This window comes from Sceloporus occidentalis, unplaced genomic scaffold, assembly GCF_023333645.1.
Source record: "Sceloporus occidentalis isolate IW3139 unplaced genomic scaffold, rSceOcc1.0.p SCAF_7, whole genome shotgun sequence".
Taxonomy (NCBI): Eukaryota; Metazoa; Chordata; class Lepidosauria; order Squamata; family Phrynosomatidae; genus Sceloporus; species Sceloporus occidentalis.
The window spans coordinates 41,325,324-41,343,949 of NW_028316987.1; the positions used below are offsets into that span (position 1 = coordinate 41,325,324).

The 18,626-nt window shown below is 40.5% G+C and overlaps 1 protein-coding gene across 21 annotated transcripts in view; it reads left to right on the forward strand.

Moving 5' to 3' along the window:
* The first annotated feature begins 1,284 nt into the window (after positions 1–1,284).
* CLASP2 (cytoplasmic linker associated protein 2) overlaps positions 1,285–18,626 on the forward strand; it is a 163,006-nt gene continuing 145,664 nt past the window's right edge. For all 21 annotated transcript variants that reach the window (XM_089532686.1, XM_089532692.1, XM_089532689.1 and 18 more), the window contains exons 1-3: positions 1,285–1,666; positions 14,359–14,437; positions 17,244–17,347. In XM_089532686.1, coding sequence (XP_089388812.1) covers positions 1,472–1,666; positions 14,359–14,437; positions 17,244–17,347 — 378 coding nt within the window. In that variant the 5' untranslated portion in view covers positions 1,285–1,471. The remainder of the gene's footprint in view (positions 1,667–14,358; positions 14,438–17,243; positions 17,348–18,626) is intronic.

An 18,626-nucleotide genomic window follows, 5' to 3' on the forward strand; every position in this document is an offset into this window, starting at 1 on the left:
GCATCGGCGCATGCGCACACACCTTGTGGCGGAGACGCCTGGGCCAGACGCGCGCTCCCGGGAGAGGGGGCGGCGCCTGAGAGTTCTGCGCGCGCCGCCAATACACGAGCACAGCATTCTACGGAATGGGGGTGTGCCTGGCTTTGGCGCATGCGCAGGAATCGAGAGGAACTGGGTAGAGGAGAGTATAAGGTTTGGCGCGCCCATACACACGGACGCAACCTTCTATGGAGGGGTGGATGCCTGGATTTGGCGCATGCGCAGGGATTGGAAGGACGTATGAGCGCGACCAAGTCAAAGCGAGAGAGACATAAGGGGGTCTGCGCGCCAATACATACACAGGCACAGGCAGGCTTTGGCGCATGCGTAGGAATTGAAAGGAAGTGTGAGGGGGGACATTGTGAAGGGAAGAGAGACAGAGGGGGCGGGGTCGGAGAGGTCTGCGCGCGCCAATAGATAACACCGGCATAGCCGTCTATCTACAGAGAGGTTGAGCGTGTCTGTGTTGTCTGGGTTTGGCGCATGCGCAGAAGTTGACAGGAAGTGTAAAACTAAAGGGGGCGGGATCGGAGCGGTCTTCGCGCGCCAATACATTCACCACAGAGGCTCGGCCTTCTACGGAGGGGTGGCTTTGGCGCATGCGCAAGAATTGGGACGAAGTTGTGTGAGGGCCGTGTCTGAAAGGAAAGGAGAAGAGGGAGGGAGGGAGGGAGGGAGGGAGGGAGCGAGCCGTTGGTGCGCGCGCGCGCGCCGAAAAAGGGAAGGAAAAGGCGGGGCCTGGTCAGAGTGAGTGACGCCCCCGGAGAGCGCCTGGTTGGCTGAGTGGCTGGAGGCGGCGGCGGCACGAAGTGGACGCAACTTCCACGGAGGAGTCAGCGAGAGAGAGAGAGAGAGAGAGAGAGAGAGAGCCGGCGCCTCAGCGGCAGAGTGTCCCCCGCTGGAGAGCATGAAAGTTCCTCCGCGGCTGGGGAGGCGGTGAGAGGAGGGAAGCAGGCTGCCTGCCTGGCGCCTGGCCCGGCCTCTCCGCCTCAGACAGTCCCTCCACCAACGCAGCCTCCTTCCCTTCCCTTCCCTTCCCTTCAGGAGACTGAGGTGCAAGGAAGAGGGAAGGGAAAGAAGGGACGCTAGCCTCAGTCACTGCATAGAGACAGACCCTTTTAACCTTTGCTTTTGGGGCAACTCAAGATGACTTAATCAGGGTTATTATTATTATTATTTCCTTGCATTTTGTTCTTTTTGGGGGTCTTTCTTTCCAGGCAAAAGGGGCTCCCTCCCTCCCTCCCTCTCCTTCCCTTCTGCTGGGCAGAGATATATCTATCTCTATCTAGGGAGGTGAGGAGGAGAGGTCACTTTCCTGAATCCCTGGATCCCACTGCAACCTTTGATAAGAGATCACGGCCTTTTTGGTTTGCTTTGGTTCGACTTCGTTTGTGTCCAAGTTGGGATCCTTACAGTAAATAGACATAGAAGAATGGAGCATGGCAAGATGGACTACTTCTGCGACCAGGTGCAGCAGAAGGACGTGGGCCGCCGGATGCAAGTGGGCCCCGAGTTCCTGGAGTACGTGGCCGACCCCAGCGCTTCCCCCGATCTGGAGCAGGATCAGCAGCGCCTGGATAAAGTCATCGACGAGTTGACAGGATGGGTGAACTCCAGCAACTACAAGGTAAGGCTAATGACAGGCAAAAGGTTACCAGTCGTGGCCCTGGTTCTGGTTGAGGGCTGGTCTGGATATCGCCTCTTCGGTGCACCTTTGGTACAAAAGCTAGGTTTAAATAGAGAGGTCTTATAACACCTTTGAGACTGACTCACTGGAAGAAAGAATTGGCAACATGAGCTTTCGTAGACTTTGTCTACTTCCTCAGATGCATTTGGTTTCCACTGCACCAAATGTATCTGTTTCCACCCCAACAAATGCATCTGAGGAAGTAGGCTGAAGTCTAGGAAAGCTCATGCTACCAATTCTTTCAGTGACGGCCTGAACAGACAGGCCTAAATAAAGCCGCTTAGGGTCACTTTGGAGGTATGCTGTTTAAATGGCACAGGCCTCTTAAGAGGCCAGAAGCTGCGCCAAAGCTGTGCTCCAGTCCTTAGGACTGCAGCATGGCTGTGCTGTGACTTCCAGCCTTTTAGCACACATAGATAATTTAAACATCATACCTCCAAAGTGACCCCAAGCAGCTGTATTTTGGCCTGTCTTTTCAGGCCCACAGTCTCAAAGGTGCTGCAAGATCTCTCCTCATGCTGATTCAACACAGCTATATCTTTGAATTCTGAGTTAAAATGTTCTCATCATAGTCACAGTGTTTTTATGCATCTTACTTGCTTACATTGTGGACTAAAAGGACAGTCAAAGCAGCTGGAAGAAGGGCAGGATAGATGCGTAAGTCTGTGTTTTCCACAATAGGGCCATAATCCTATGTGTATTTACAAGTCCTGTTCAACTCAGAGAGATCTGTAAAGTCCCAAGGCATCCATAGTTTCTTGTGGGGTTTTGGGGCTATTTGGCCCTGTTCTAGAAGAGTTTATTCCTGATGTTTCACCAGCATCTGTGAGATCTGTTTCTGAATAAGCAATTATAGGAAATGGCTACTATGTGTTATCTTGATCTTGGTCCAAGACACACTGCAGAAATAATCCAGGTTGAGACTTCTTTAGCTGCCCTGACTCATTGCTAGGAAATCCTGGGAATTGTAGTTCATTGTGGCACCAGAGCTCTCTGGCAGAGAAGGCTAAATGTCTTGCAAAACTACAGTTCCCAGAATTCCCTAGCATCAAGCCAGGGCAGTTAAAGCAGTCTCAAACTGGATTCCTGCAGTGTATTTTGGACCATTGATTCCTTTTTATATACGTGTGACAGATTTTATCTTCTTTCCTTTTTAAAGTGGGCAAGGCAAAGTTGCTTCTGTGGAGGGCCTTCAGAGTATGGCACAGTCAAAGCCATGTTGGACTTGTGTTGTCATTACTATACAGTTTTATTGTGATCCCAGCATTTTGCATCTTACCTTATGGGAGAGTCATGGTGACGCATGCGTCATACATTTTGTTGGCAGGTTTTTCTTGGCTGCCTTACAAGAAAGTAGTAATCACTGAGGCATGAGGTGGAGAAAATATTCCTCTGAGACTTCCGTCTAAAGCTTGCGAATGAGGCTGTGTTGCCAGTAATAGTCACATCCAGTTGAACAGCCATTCTGCAGCCCATTAACTGTCGCTAGTTTACACTCCTGTCTTCTGGTGGCGGTATTGCTCTATAACACAGGCTTAAGATCTGTTGATTCCTGAGGTTCCCCAGAGACAAATCCGTGTGATGTATACACATAGTGTCATATGTGCGTACATACTGTTTGCATTCTGGGGCGCTGATATACATACATTGTTTTCTCCACATTCAGTAATCAACTAGTGTTGTTGTAAGTATATACACTGAAGAAGAAAATGAAAGTTGATTAAGTTTGTAAATATCTATGGCCATGTGTGTCTTCTAGTTACCTGTATAGTTATGGAGACCCCATGAATTTCATAGGATTTTCTTAGGCGAGGAATACTCAGAGATGATTTTGCCAGTCCTCTCCTCTGAAATGTAGCCTACAACATTGTTAGTCTCCTATCTAGATATTAACCAGGACTGACCTGTCTTAACTTCCCATCTTAAAAGTCTGTTCTGCCTTTTAGGATATTTAGGCTTGTAAATACTTGATATTTACCATTCATTTTCAATATGGTATACCTACAGGTAGGATTATCCTGTATCTTCAGTAGAAGAGCTTTTCACATTTATACTTATTTGGAGTGACTGCTTCCCAATTTAATACTAATTATTACCTGGGAGGCCTCTAAAAGGAGGTTCCCAGCATAATGGCGACTTCATAAGAAACAGGAATTGTCAAAGGAAAGTGAATATTGAAATAATCAGCGGCTTTGCTGTTCTATTTTAATATTCAGAATGTGTAAGGGAAGGTCTGCTTTTAAATGAGCCTTTAAAAAGTATAATTAAACCTGCTGAACTAAAAGTTGTCAGGAACCATTTGCAAGTGATTCTCTGTTGAGGAATATTGGGTTGCAGTCAGAAGTAAGTACTGTAAGAGTAAAAATGGCAGACAAGATTCTTCCATTAATGAGCTGATCTGTAGCTGAAGAAAGCACACACGCTTCTTCTGGAAGCACACAGCTTCTAATGGATTCAGGAGTTATTTTCCCATAGACCAGAAGTGACTATCACCAATGGCTGTGCTGACTAGGGTTGCTGGAAGCTGTTATCCAATAAAAATGGAGGTCCACAACTTGCCAACACCTGTCCTAGTGAGATGTAAGCCCTAAGGGTATTTTAGGGGGAAAGATACAACTGAGTATCTTTGCTATACCCCAATTGAAAGGAAAGATAAATTGAAAGTTAACTTTATTTTAAGCAAATTCAGAAGTGATATTTATCAGATTTAAGTTGATCAACTGTAGTCTTCAAACTTTTGTGCCAGTGGCCAGGTGACCTGTTTGTCTCACCCCCGTTCACTTTTTCTATTTGATCTTTCTTTGCACTTCCTTATGCAGCCAAATGGTCTGAAGGAGAACAAAAAAGTTGGATGATTTTGACTACATCCTCTGTCATCAATCTGGCAAAACAATATTGTCATTTTTGGATCACCTCCAGACCTGTATATGTTCTCTACTTTTTATTTCCTGCTAAGGCACATCATTGTATCTTTCTCCTCACTGCTGAAGGTGTTGTTTCCTTCACCACTGCTGAGCCCGTTTGCTCCGACTTCTCTAATCACTTTTTCCTTCCTTGTCCATCGCTCCATGTTCCTGCCTGCTTTCTATCCATCCTTATTTCTCTGTGGTCATACTTGAATTGAACTACAGTATTGTCCCCCTTTAATTCTTCCTCATGTCTCCTTGATACTATCCCCTTCCAGTTTGTGTTTGTCATTTCCTTCCATGTAATCTCTCTAGCTCCCTCCATTTAGCATAATTGCTATTATGCTCCAAACTGCTGGAATCTGGTGTTCATTCCCTTTGTCTCAGTTTTCCTCATTCAACTTTGATTTTGACCCCTTGCACTCCACTGAGTTTGCCCTTGCAGAAATCTCTAATTATCCTCAGGCTTTCTGCCATCTTGGATACAGTTGGTCACTCTCTCCTATTTTATTCATTCTGTGTCTTGGATCTCAGTGTTTGTGTTGTTCAGTTCATCTCTAGCATATCTCATCTTTCTGTCAGTGTATCCATAGGGAAATGCTGTTCTGCTTTCCCTCTGTTTGCTGTGGTCACTCAGGGCTTTGAATTTGGCCCTCTACCATTCTCTCTATAACTTGGGACGCCTCTTGTTTTTGTATTCTTTCAGTATCGCTCATATGTTGATAACATCTAGTTCTACCATTCTACTGCATCCTCCATCCATTCTTGCATATTCAGCTGTATTTCTGATATATCTGCTCAGGTGTTTGTTACTGGTTGAATCTCCCTTATCTGAAATGCCTGGGGTCAGAAATGTTTTGGATTTTGGAACATTTGCATATACATCCTGAGATTTCTTGGAGTGACCATGTCTAAACATGAAATTCGCTTATGTTTCATTTACATTTACACCTTATACACATAGCCTGAGGGTAAATTTATACACAATATTTTTAATAGTTTTCTGCATAAAACTAAGCTTGTGTACAGTAACCATCAGAAAGCCAAGATGTCACTATCTCATCCACGCTTGTGGACAATTTTGCATTTTGGAGTATTATGGGTTTTGGAACCTGTATATCAGGCTCATTATGTCACAGACTGAAAGACTCATCCTTTTTCTCATGTCTACATCTCCTCATTTGTTTTCCTTACAAGTTTAAAGTGTCACAGGTACAAAGCCTCCCCCCCTTTTATTTTTTTGCCTGCAACCTTCTTTCCCCAAGTGCCTTTCCCTGAGCCCCATCCATCTCCAGGTCTCATTGGGGCAAAACAGACCACTCTGAAGGAGCGGCTTGCCACAGCCCCTTTGAGCACCAGATCTGGACTGCAGCAACTGCAACCTGCGGCTCCAATCAGGTATTTTTCCAAGCCGAAAAGAAGCGGCAAAATGACACTTCTTTTCGGCCCCGAGAAAGGGTGTCATTGCCGCCACGGTAACACTTTTCCATGCTCCGTTAGTGTGCAATGTGTGAACACCACACCAAAGGAGCACGTAACGCCACCCACTGTGCAGTCAGACAGGCAGCATGACATCAGCTTTGGGGTAGCGTTGGGGCATGCATCGTCCAAATGCTACGCCCCCAGCCAGCGCTTGTCTGTTGGTCTGTACAGCCTGATTGTTTCTCCCTTCATCTCTCACTTTGGCCATTGCTGTTGCTTCTCTAAGTATGTTCAGCTGAGGTTTTTGTTATACAGATACAGTGCACCTGCGTCATATGCAGGCGTGCTATACGTGGCTTTCAGCTTACGCAATAGAACCAGCAATGGTGCGCATGGTAATGGTACTGTGCCATGCCACATGCACAAGCCCCATTATTTTGCCTTATGGGAGGGGTTGGAATGGATCCCCTATGTAAGGCAACAGAGCACTGTACTCTTTCTTGTTCACAGGGTTTTGCAGTATCCAGTTGTTGTCTCCTATTTGTAACCATTCTATGTTTTTCACACATCAACTTGGAGAATTTCTTTTTTAGCAGAAAATAACATGGGGAACAGATAATATAGTCTGATGATGATTTTTGATCCAGAGTGCTAGTAGCTCTTCACTGGAAAGTATCATGACTGATATTATCATACTGCTGTCCACTCATATTAATCTAGTGCATACTACTGCAAAAATCATTCACTTTCGTCAACTTTATGATTTTGGCTCTCCTTGTGACTCTTAACTGGCTTACCTTTTTCTCTTTAGTTCTGTGCAAGCTTCTACTTACTTTCAGAGCTCTCTGTGACTTCGTGCCTCCCTTTTCTCTCTTGAGTTGTATCCTGATAGCATCCTAAGTTCATCTTACTTGTGTAGCTCTACCACCCCTAGTTGGTCCTTGATCCCAAAAATAACTGGTTTTTTTTCTGTAGTGGGGGCCCCACATTACATTTTATATATTTTTATTTTTTAACATTTTATTACTATTGCATATCAAAACATAGATAAACATATTAGCATCATCGATTTTCTCGTTCCACTATACATCTCTTTAGTATTTCTATAACTTAGAAAATGAACATACAACATAGAACACATAGTACTACCTCCTAAATTCTAATTCCCTGTGGTTTTGTAGAACACTTGTTTAGCTCAATATTCTTGTCTTCTGGTTATCGTTTAATTTCAATTTCTAAAAGTATTACACCCATTAAGCTCAGTACTTAATGATTAATATTACATAATAGATGTGGACCCCATATTGCTACCTCTGGTATATCTTAAAGTAATTAAGCCAAAATAACAATAAAATGAATCACATATTTCATACTGTATGCATTATGGATTGTAAGCCATTTGGGTTAGGAATGTGACATATTTTTTGTAAAGTGCCATACTCTTAGCTGATTATGATGCATAAAAGAAAAGGAAGTTCTAGACATAGGTTGTATCTGGAGTGTATTCCATCTTTAAAAGCCTCTTTACCCATAATGTTGAATACACACTTTTGGTTTTAATGTACTGTACTAGAGACTAATATAGTTTCTATTTTAAATACTTCCTGCACTGTCCCATCAAGCTAAATAAAGTACAAGAAGAAGGCAGCTTTAAAGGACAATTTTGCTGTTCTTTTTTCTGTCTCATGTTTTGATAGCTTAGAAGATTTTATGTCGGTTCAGAGAGTATTGTATCCTGCTTGAATCTGGAGTGGTTGCTTCCTATGTTGTGAACAGCTGAGAAAAAAAAGCTTCACTTTGATTTTATGTATGTGTGGTCAAACGGCTTGCTGTACTCCATTTGTCATTTGTAGCTTTCTTCCATTGGTAACCAACTCATATTGGCTAGTCAGGTGGATCACAGTTTAAAGCACTATTCAGAAAAACTCGATTTAATCATGTGACCAAAGGGCACCTTTCCTCATTATAAACTTAATACTTATTTTAGACAACTCAGAGTTACTGAGTTCTTGCTGGACAAATTTTAATATTTATAACCAGATGAAGATAGCTCGAGTCCCATTCGATTGAATGGGGCTCATGCTCATGTTGCAGGAGAGTGCGCACACCATGGGCGCATGCGCCAGTCACTCTCCCATCATACGGCTTATGCATAAGCTGGAAGCCGCATATGGGCAGGCATACTGTACAGGCATACTGTACTATTTGAAACACATAATAGGGTCAGAACAGACTGGCTGAAGACAGATTGGGGCCATGGCAAACACATGCCACAGCCCTAATCCACCTTGAACCCGGCCCAAATAGTAGAATTCTTGAATGGTTTCTCCTTAGCTCTGAAGTTTATTATAGTTGGCAGTACAGATGGATGATAGCTTAATATCTGTGTCATAGCTAACTCCTTTTCCTTAGCACTTAAGATTTGACCCTGATCTTGGATATTGACAATATTTGCAAGAAATGTGCTGGAGACAGTGCTTGTTCCATTTGTTTTTTTAATGCTTGTAATTTAATTCTGTCAGTGTGGAGTTCTGCTTTTAAGTGCTCTCTCCATTCTTTCCAAATTTCAGTAGTATCAGCAGTAAAATAGCTATTTTTTTGTATTTTGGTTAAAGCTTCAGAAAGGGTTTGAGGATGCTCTGTGTGTCTTCAGCATTTCTCTTAAGCCCAGTGTTGAGGATTTTAACTGTGACCATGCCATTTTTTTCTCTACATTTTGTTTACAAACTGTCATCAATATAGGTCCGTTCTTGATATACTGTTCAAAACACTCCACTACAGTGTTTCATCTAACTTCTTGTGGAAGCATTAGCTTGGTTTCACCTAATCTTTTCAGAGCTGTTCCTGCAAAATGATTGTTATGGAAGTTTTTAGCAGTTTCCACGACATTAGTCTTTATTTTTGGAATACTGGAGTCTTTGGCTAAGAGGTGCAGCAAATAAGCCATGTTTTGATAGCTAGGTATAACCTTCCTGCTCTTCTAAAGGTCTTCTCATTTTTGATACATTTGCAGCATTGTCTGATTATACTGCGTACTAGACATTTAAATTTTAGTTCACAAGTTATTACAGCTTTTCTGCCTCTCCTTGTAAGTATTCTGCTGTGTGCGCATTTCCTGAATGTTAATTGTTGCTGCAAGGAAGACATTCTCTTCTGTTATACAATCACATACAACAGAATCATTGTGGATATTACCCCACCTATCAAGATTGATGTTAACAATTTTACCCTCTAGAGCTATTGCACATTGCTCCATTTCTTTATCATACACTTTCTCCAGTAGTTTATTTGCAATGTCTGCTCTGCTGGTTTCAGTGACTGAACCATATTAATAAAGTATGGGTTTTCAGTCAGATGAAATTAAGAGTTTGGGGTTGTACAGATTGGAAGAACGGGGCAGCCAACGATCCGCTCCAAAAACGAGCTGCAAAACACAGCATCTTTCTCTGCCACTGCCAAGGCGCCATAAGCGCTCTGGAGTGGCACTGTGCCGTTTGGACGCAGTGCACAAGTCATGTCATCATTGCATGCGCCGTGTAAATGGTGGCGTGCGGTAGCGCTCAGGAGTGTGCAGACGTTCCACTCTCCTGAGCCCTACTTTTGGCCCCAGGATGGTGCAAAGCGCCAGTGTGTACCAGGCTTAAGTCGTGCAAACAAACAGGACAATTTTTTCATCAATTAGCTCTTTTTCTGATCTGTTGGGTTTTATCACAAACCTATCTATGGTGGTTCCTGAGTGGTCAATTTTTTTCATTCTTTTAGGTGACATATGTTGCTATGTGATGTAGCATATATACTCGACTATAAGTTGACCTCATGTATAAAGTGAGGTTAAGTTTTGGGGCCAAAATTATGGATTTTGCTATGACCTATGGATAAGTCGAAGGTAAAACTTGGTGGCATATAGCAAAGGATATCTAAAGGATGAAGCAAAGCAAAACAGTGTCAAAGAACTTAGAAAATTCCAGCAGAAATAACTCTTTGTTCTCACTCTTTAAGGCTGGATGGATGAAAGACTAGAGGGGTTCAGTGCTTCCAGGACAGATTATTCTTTTGCTTTTCACCAGGGGATGGTTCCTTCTTTTGAATAAGAGTTCAGATATATTACTTACATAGACCCATGGATAAGTCGACTTGGGGGTTTTTGTGTCCATTTTTTATTCACTGCCACTCATTACTGCCCCAGAAAGGAATATTTTCTTGTTTCAACTCTTTATTGTTCCATAACTATCAAAATAACAGGAACATGCAGTAATTAATAACAAATACAACTTTGCTCAAAGATTACAGTTCATGGCAGTCTTTAAGAAATATGATGGAATCAAAACATTTACCAACCTGAAGATCTTTTGTCTTCATCACAGTGTTTCTGATGTTGTTTCATTCAGGCCGCCAGGCCTTGCATTTCTTTGTTGCAGTATTTCCATTTTACACTCATGCCTTCCTTATCCATAGATAGAGGAACGTCATTAAAACATTCCCAGATTGGGTCTCTTTTATGTCCTGCTGCCAATACATTTATAGGTTTTCTCCTCTAGCAAAAGAATAAGATGATAAGCCTCAGACTATACACACAAAGATCTAAATATATGTGGAGTTTTTTACTCAAATGGTTTCACTTTTATTTTTACTGTTTGCCCCTCCCTCCTCACGCTTAGCTTTCTCTGCAGATCTATTCCACTCCTAATCTCCCAACAATCTATTGAATGTTCTGAAATTTAGCACTTCAGAGGTAAGGGGTTGAATCTGTGTAGACAGATTTGCAAAAGAACAGTGGGATTGTGATCTTTGTAGACACACATTCAGTTTTGAGTACTGTAAAACCAAGCATCTGTGGTAATATTCTTCAGATAGAAAAATTGCCCAATAATCTTACAGAAACCTCTGGAAGAGCATGACATTGTGAATGGATTAATTGAATTCATTTACAAAAAATATATATAATAAAAATAATAAGCATTGCATGAATTAAAAACTAATTCCACTTTGACCTTTGGACCATAGTACAGTATATCTTAAATAGAAAATTTCCCCTCAAAAAGCATTTAATTTAAAAATCCTGTTTCAATTTTAAAAATCCAATTTAAAATTTAAAAATCTGATTTTTAAAATATATATATATTATAAATTTATATATATATATATGTGTGTGTGTGTGTGTGTGTGTGTATATATATATATATATATATATATATATATATATATATAATAATACAATCTGCCCTGTAGTCAAAAAGACCTATAATCAATTGCTAGTCTTAATTTGAATGGAACCATTGATTCTTTGGCAGTTTCAGAAGTGTTATATCAGTTGAATTTAGACTGTGGTAATGTTTAGCAGCCCTGGACTGCAACTCCCTTTCATCCTAGCCAGTAGTGAGATAAATTGGGAGGTGAAGTCTAACATCTGAGAGAATGCTTGATTCCTGCCTGATTTAGGCCAAAACTGCAGTTAGGATAATTGCACCATTTTAGGAACAGTTTACCTTATTGGTAGATTTCAAACAGATAGCCATGATAGTCTATTTCAGCATAAAAGTGAAAGGGATAGAAAGCGCAGCACTTTTAAGACTAACTGATGTATTTTAGCATGGGCTTTTGTGGAGTTCTGTTCTTTTCCTCAAAGACACTGATGGAGTTTGTTGTTAGCTGCCTTCAAGTCAGCTTTGACTGATGGCAACCTTGTGAATAAGACATCTCCATGTCTCCCTATTATCAACCTTTCTGGTCAAGTCCTGGCCCATGACCTCCCTGATTGAGTCTGGTGTGTGGTCTTCCTCTCTTTCTACTGCATTCTATCTTTGTTTGCATCATTGTCTTTGTAATGTGTCATGTCTTTGTAATGTGAAAGCTAGCACAGGGTGGAGACACCACCAAAGGAAAAAGGTTTTGCCACCATCTGCTTGCTGCTAGCTTCAACTCACCGGAGGGACCTCTGTCTGTTTGGGACTGCTCCCTTACCAGAACCAGCCCCAAGGCACCCAGCCAGTTACTGGCTACAGAGTCAGCTAGGAGCACCTGTCCCCTTTGGGGCTGATATAAACTAGGTACCATATGGGACTGAGAGGAGCTAGCACAGGGAGAGACAGGAGGAACAGCCATCCTCACGTCCACCAACAATGACAAAAGGTCCCTGCTTCTTTTTTACACTTCCAACAAATATTATTTTTTTGCCTTATAAATTTTTGCAATTTTGACAGGTGTAAGGTACCGATAGATTCCTAGTCTTCTTCTGATTTCCTGACTGCAGTTGCCATTCTGATCAATGTTTGATGCAAGGTATGGGAAGTTTCAAACTACAATGCACCCGCGTTATACACAGGAGCACATTATGCGCAGGGAGGAAGGGGTGGCGCGTCCCATAGGGACGAATAGGGTGTGCGCCACTACATTGCTGCGTGCGTGAGCCCCATTCATTTAAATGGGTTCGAGCATAGGTGTTTTTATTTTACGTGGGGGAGTCTGGCATGGATCTCCCACGTTAAAAAATAGGGCGCACTGTATTTCAATTTCCTCATTATCTGGATTGATTTTATGTAAAACCTCATTATTTTTGTTTTCTTTATGTTGAAGAATAGGCTTGCCTTTGCACTTTCTTCCTTGACTTGCTTTAGTTATTATTCTATGTCTCTGATGCTTTCTGCTAATAGTGTGGTGTCGTCTGCATATCTTAGATTGCTGGTGTTCCTTCCTTCTATCTTCACTTCTCCTTCTACCAATTGTACGGTTACTCTTTACATGATACTTTCTGCACACAGTTGAACAGATAGGATAATAAAATGCAGCCTTACCTGACTCCTTTGCCAATTGGAAGCCATTCTGTTTCTCCATATTCTGTTCGTACAGTAGCCTCTTGTCCTAAGTATGGATTCCTCATCAGGACTATCAAATGTAGTGGCACTCCCATTTTTTCAAGGGCATTCCGTAGCCTGTTGTGATTTATGCAGTCAGATACTTTGCTATAGTCTATAGAGCACATGCTGATTTCCTTTGGAATTCCTTGGTGCACTCCATTAGTCATTGTACGTTTGCGATGTGGTCCCTATTATCTCTTCCTTTCTTGAATCCTGCTTGCACTCCTGGGATTTCTTTGTCTGCGTATAATTAGAGTTTGTGCTGCAGAATTTTGAGCATAATTTTCTTGGCGTGGGATATTAATGCTATGATCCTACAGTTGCTACAGTCTTTTGTGTCTCCTTTTTTGTGACAAGGATATATATTGATCTTTTCCAATCTGTTGTCCACCATTTTGTTTTCCATGTTTGTTGGCATACTTTAGTTAATACTCGAATTGATGCTGCTTGTGGGATTTGAAGCAGTTCAATTGGGATGTCATCTGTTTCTGGCGAGTAATATAAAGTATTGTAATATGGCATTAATACAGTATTATAACCGAGGAAGTAGATTGATATCAATGAGAGCTTATGCTAAAATAAATCAATTAGTTTTGAAGTGCTGTTTGATTCCTTCTTTCCTCCATTATCCTTTCTTATGGTAGTGAAGGTTTCTTTAATGGAATATATTGTTAAACATGGTGGTGCATGCTTTTTCCCCATTACATGTCATACAGGCGTTAATTTCCCCATACATATAAGTTGCATGTGTATGTTTCTTCATAATTTCTCAATTTTTTCTACTGAAAACATACCTCCATATGTATTCTGTGATCTTGTCTCCACTTAATGTTTTCCTTATTCAGTGCTAGCTTAAGGAAAGCACTGGAAAGTGTAGAGTAACTTTTTGCGAGACTTAAATTTTACAGGAAGAGTCTGATGTAGTTGTAAGTTAGATCACTGTTTATTTGCACTCAAAAATAAAAATGGTGAAGGAGAAGAATATAATACCCTTTGATGGACCTTCCTCCCTCCCTCCCTCCCTCCCCACATCCCCTCCTTTTTTGGTTGAAGCAATACTTAGATTAAAGCTAGTTGCAAGTAAAAAGATGAAAACAAAATGAACAGAATATCCTCAGAGACCGGGCTGTGATAGCTATGGTGTCATCCTATTCCAAAGCAAATAGGGGCTGTCTTTTGTTACTAGCTTGTAGTTATCACATTGGGATCCAGCTGTGCATTACAGCTGTGCTGTCAAAGTAGAAACCAAATATAAGCTTTACATTTTGGCATGAAACTTCTTCAAGCACATTTCAGCTTTTGTTAATAAGCTATATAAAACCAATTACCCAGTTTTCAAAAACTCAAGTTTAAAATTCTTAAAGGTTATAGGAAGTGTAAGACAGTGTTTCATAGCTGGGGAAATTGTCATTGGGTTTTTCCTTTTTAAACATTTTAATAATTTTTGCAGGTATCATTACTTGGACTCGATCTTCTAGGTGCCTTTGTGGATAGGCTGATGGGACGCTTCAAATCCTACATAGCAACTGGTGAGTAGTTTTAAAACCTCTTGATAACTAGTGAGGATGAGTGATTTGGCCTTTACAGTAGTTATTGTGGCACTTATTATTAATTGTGTGTTTCTAAGTTATGCATATGCATTTCTCTCTAGTCTAGTAGGTCTCATCCTACAAGAGAATGTTCGATACTTTATTTCACAACTGTAGTTCTTCTTCACAGTTCATGCCACCCAGTTGTACCCTCATTTGGGTACAGACAAAAGTCTGGGATGCCAAATTTGTTTCTCACTAATACCTTAGTACATGTGAACACATTCCACTGTATTTGCATTGTACTCCCTACCACCCTTGTCTCCAAAGCTGGTGGAAAGGAGGGCAGGAAATCGCTTTGCAGAGCTTTGTTTTTGAGAGGACAGGAAGCACAGATGGAGGCCAGAAGACCTAGACACCATGTGTGCATTTGTAAAAGCAGACATAGAGAAAAGATTTTTTGGGAAAAGAGGCAGAAGTGGGAATAAATGCAACACATGAAGCGCAATCTACCTCTGCCACAGCTACCACTGACCCATCTTCTATTTCAGGTAGTGTCTTTTCCAGCCCCCTGCTTGCCCACCTTCTTTCTCAGAGATCCTATGCTAACAGCATTCCCCCTTTTGCCCTATCACTGGCAGGATGCTGTTGAGGGAAGGTAGTGCCTGGATGGGCTATAACATTGGGAAGGGTAGGTATGAAAATGAAGACTTTTTGTTTCATTCACTAGTGCTGTGGAATGAAAGGGACCTCAGTGAGGAGAGACTCTGTGGGTGGGGGTGAGGTTGGGGATGGGAGAAGGATCTAACTGAGCAAGAAGAATTGCTTTGTCCCAGCAATCAAACATTCAGGAGGTTTCTTCAGTTCCAATAATGTACTCATGTGTCCGTTCATCTAGTTTTGATTTCATAGATGTTGGGTAAAAACATCCAATTAGTGCTTTCAAATGTCAAAGTTATTCAGATCAAATCATAGTGTGGCTTTGGTCATATAAGATCGCTTATGACATTAAGTACCATTCAGGTTCATTATTCTAGGATTAAACTTTCCAAAAGAACTAGGCATGTTATGCTTGTGTGGGAATGAGTGGGGAGTTTAAAGGCTTTATTGATGGCAGGAGTTTTTTTTACAAGTTAGTTCTCAGTGTTGGTATAGTAAGCATATATTTTTATACATGGCCTTTTCATGACAAGTGCATTTTTGTATCATCTAAATTTGTCCAAAAGACATTTTTTGAATGTACTAAACAAAGTTTTAGTTTCCAGGAGGCAACGTATGGGTCTTCAAATGTTGTTCAATTGCACTCCCAGCATTCCTTACTAGTGATGGGATGTGCAGTCCACCAGCATCAGAAGGGCAAAACTTTTCTTACCTGTATTTTAAAGGCATTAAAAATGTGCTAAGATTATCAAGTTATTTTTCTGTACATTAATGGTCTGGGGTCTCTGTTGCACCAATATAGTATTTCAAGAAATGAGATTTCTGTATAGTTCCAGCTGAATAAGGAACATAGGAAGCTGCCTTACATTGTGTTGTATCATTAGTACATCTACCCTGTATTGTCATCTTTGATTGGCAGCAACTCCTCAGAATGTTACTCTAATGGGATTCTTTCCTGCTCCCACTTGGAGATCCCTGCTGTTTTACCATCCAAGTATCTATGAGGTCTGGACCTGCTTAACTTCCAAAGACAGATGAGACTGTGTGCGCTTAAGGTGGTCTGGTTATGATTACCCAAGAAGTAGTAACATTTGTACATTAATCAGCTTTGTAGAAACATAAGAAAGAATGTTTAATAAAACAATTAAGAAGAAGAACTAAGGTCCAAAACACACTACAGAAATAACCCAGTTTGTGACCTCTTTAACTTCCCTGGGTAAGTGCTAGGGAATTCTGGGAACTGTAGTTTTGTGAGACATTTACCTGTCTCTGTCAGAGAACTCTGGTGCCACAATAAACTATAATTGTCAGAATTTCATAGCACTGAGTCAGAGCAATTGAAGCGGTCTCAAACTGGATTATTTCTGCAGTGTGTTTCAGACGTCAATGATATGTGAGCCAAAATTGGTTGGTTTAAGCCTGAGTTTCAATGAATTGATGTGTGTTGTTGTTTTTTAAATTAATTGATAATTCTTATCTGTTTTTAAACATTTGACTTTTTTACTATTTCCAGTCCTCTTAATAGAACAATAATGACTGTTTGAATATAAACATTTTAACTTTTAACATATTGGTAGTCATTTTAACATATAGGTCATTGTTAGACCTATACCTATACCCAGTGTTAGTTGCTTCTTATTAATAACTTAATTTTATTGTGCAAGAAATATACTTCAGAAACAAATCCTTCAATTAACATAGTCTCAACCAAAACAACTCAGAGTATTTTGAATGTTTTATTATGTATAGTCTACATATATTCAGATTTAATAGGAATAATAGGCAGTAAACGTGACAAAACTTGTCAAGAAAACCCTATGATAGGTTCACCTTTGGGTTTTCATAAGTTGGAAACGATTTGAAGGTACACAGCAAGAACAACAACATGTGGCTCACTTTGTAGAAGAGTGGGAGGAAAGTGCCTGTAAAATAGGCTAGCCTGATTAAGAATTTTACAACTCAAACTTGCATGCTATTTTATGAGTTCCAGCCTGACTAATTGCCTTAAATTTTTCTTCTGGTTCATATTTACCTTTTCTTTAAAGTATGGAAGCCATATAAATAAGTATTGATCAGTTGAGATATAATTTTACAGAGACATACCATTCAGTAACATAATCTATTTTTTTTTATTATCATCCCCCAGTTGTTATAGTGTTGGTGGATCGAATGGGAGATGCCAAAGACCAGGTTCGAGAACAAGCACAGAATCTTGCTCTGAAGTTAATGGATCAAACAGCTCCACCAATGGTATGGTGTTTCTGAAAGCTTGGATAGAACTACAGTGCTATTTATACTCTGTCAAAAGTGAATTTATACAATTGTAGCAGGGTAATCAGAAACAAAGGAGGAGATACTATGTAACGATTTTAATTTATGCAGATAAGAAAATAGATGCAGGTTATCCTATCCCTGTATGACACGCTGATTTTCTTTTTTTTTTCTCCTTTTCTACCCAAATAATAAAGGTACAGGACCCTGTCATCAAAGATTGAGATAGTTATTGCTGAATATAGTCATTTATGAGTTGAACAATAATTAAGTCAAGGGCAGGTTTGGGGGCCAAAATTAAAATTTTTGATATGTTCTGTGAATGTCAGAGCTAAAAGAGAGAGGCATGTAACAAAGGATGTAAAGGATAAAGCAAAGGAAAACTATGTCAAAGAACTTAAAATTCTGGCAGGCATATCTATTTGTGTTCACTCTAAAGGTGGATAGATAATTTAAGGAGGGAATTACACAGTAAATGCTGGCTGTGCAATGTGTGTGGGATAGAACTATAAACCACCAAGAGACCCTAATACTGAGACTATTGATCAACAGTAGACAGGTACACAATATATAAGGTAGACACAGAAAAGGACTTTTGGTGGATTTTAGTAATGTTGTCTCATTACAATTAATTCAGCATATTGGTTAATAAGAAGTGTTCTTTGAACCTTTAATGATATATTTATTGAGGAATTCACTACATTTAATTAATTGATTGTCCATAATGTTTTTGTGCTTTTCTTCATGTGAGTAATGTCTACCTTGTACACTGTGTATTTGTGTACTGTTGCTTAGTACCCTCAATGCCATTTTCCTGCCCAAGCATTCAAAAGGGCCTTTCACCTCTCTACTCAGAGAAGGGGATGGTTCCCTTTTTTTGATAAAAATTAAGGTACAGTATTAAAATAAGGTACAGTATTAAATATACTAAAAGCTCCAGATGCCATCTGATTTTGGAACCTAAATAGGGTCAACCCTGATTAGTACTTGGAGATAAGACCACCAATGAATACCTGTTATTGTAGGCTTTATTTCAGAGGAAGGAACTGCCCAAACCGCCTCTGAGTATTTCTTGCTTAAGAAAACACTATGAAACATTCATGGAGTCGCCATAAGTTGACAAGTGACTTGAAGGCACATACACATACATATGCACACAAACTGTTAGCAAAAAGGAACTATCCTCTTATCAGAGTAGAAATGGTGAAAAATAAACTCAACACTCTCTGAACTCCTTTGAGGGAAGCTCTAAAAGAGA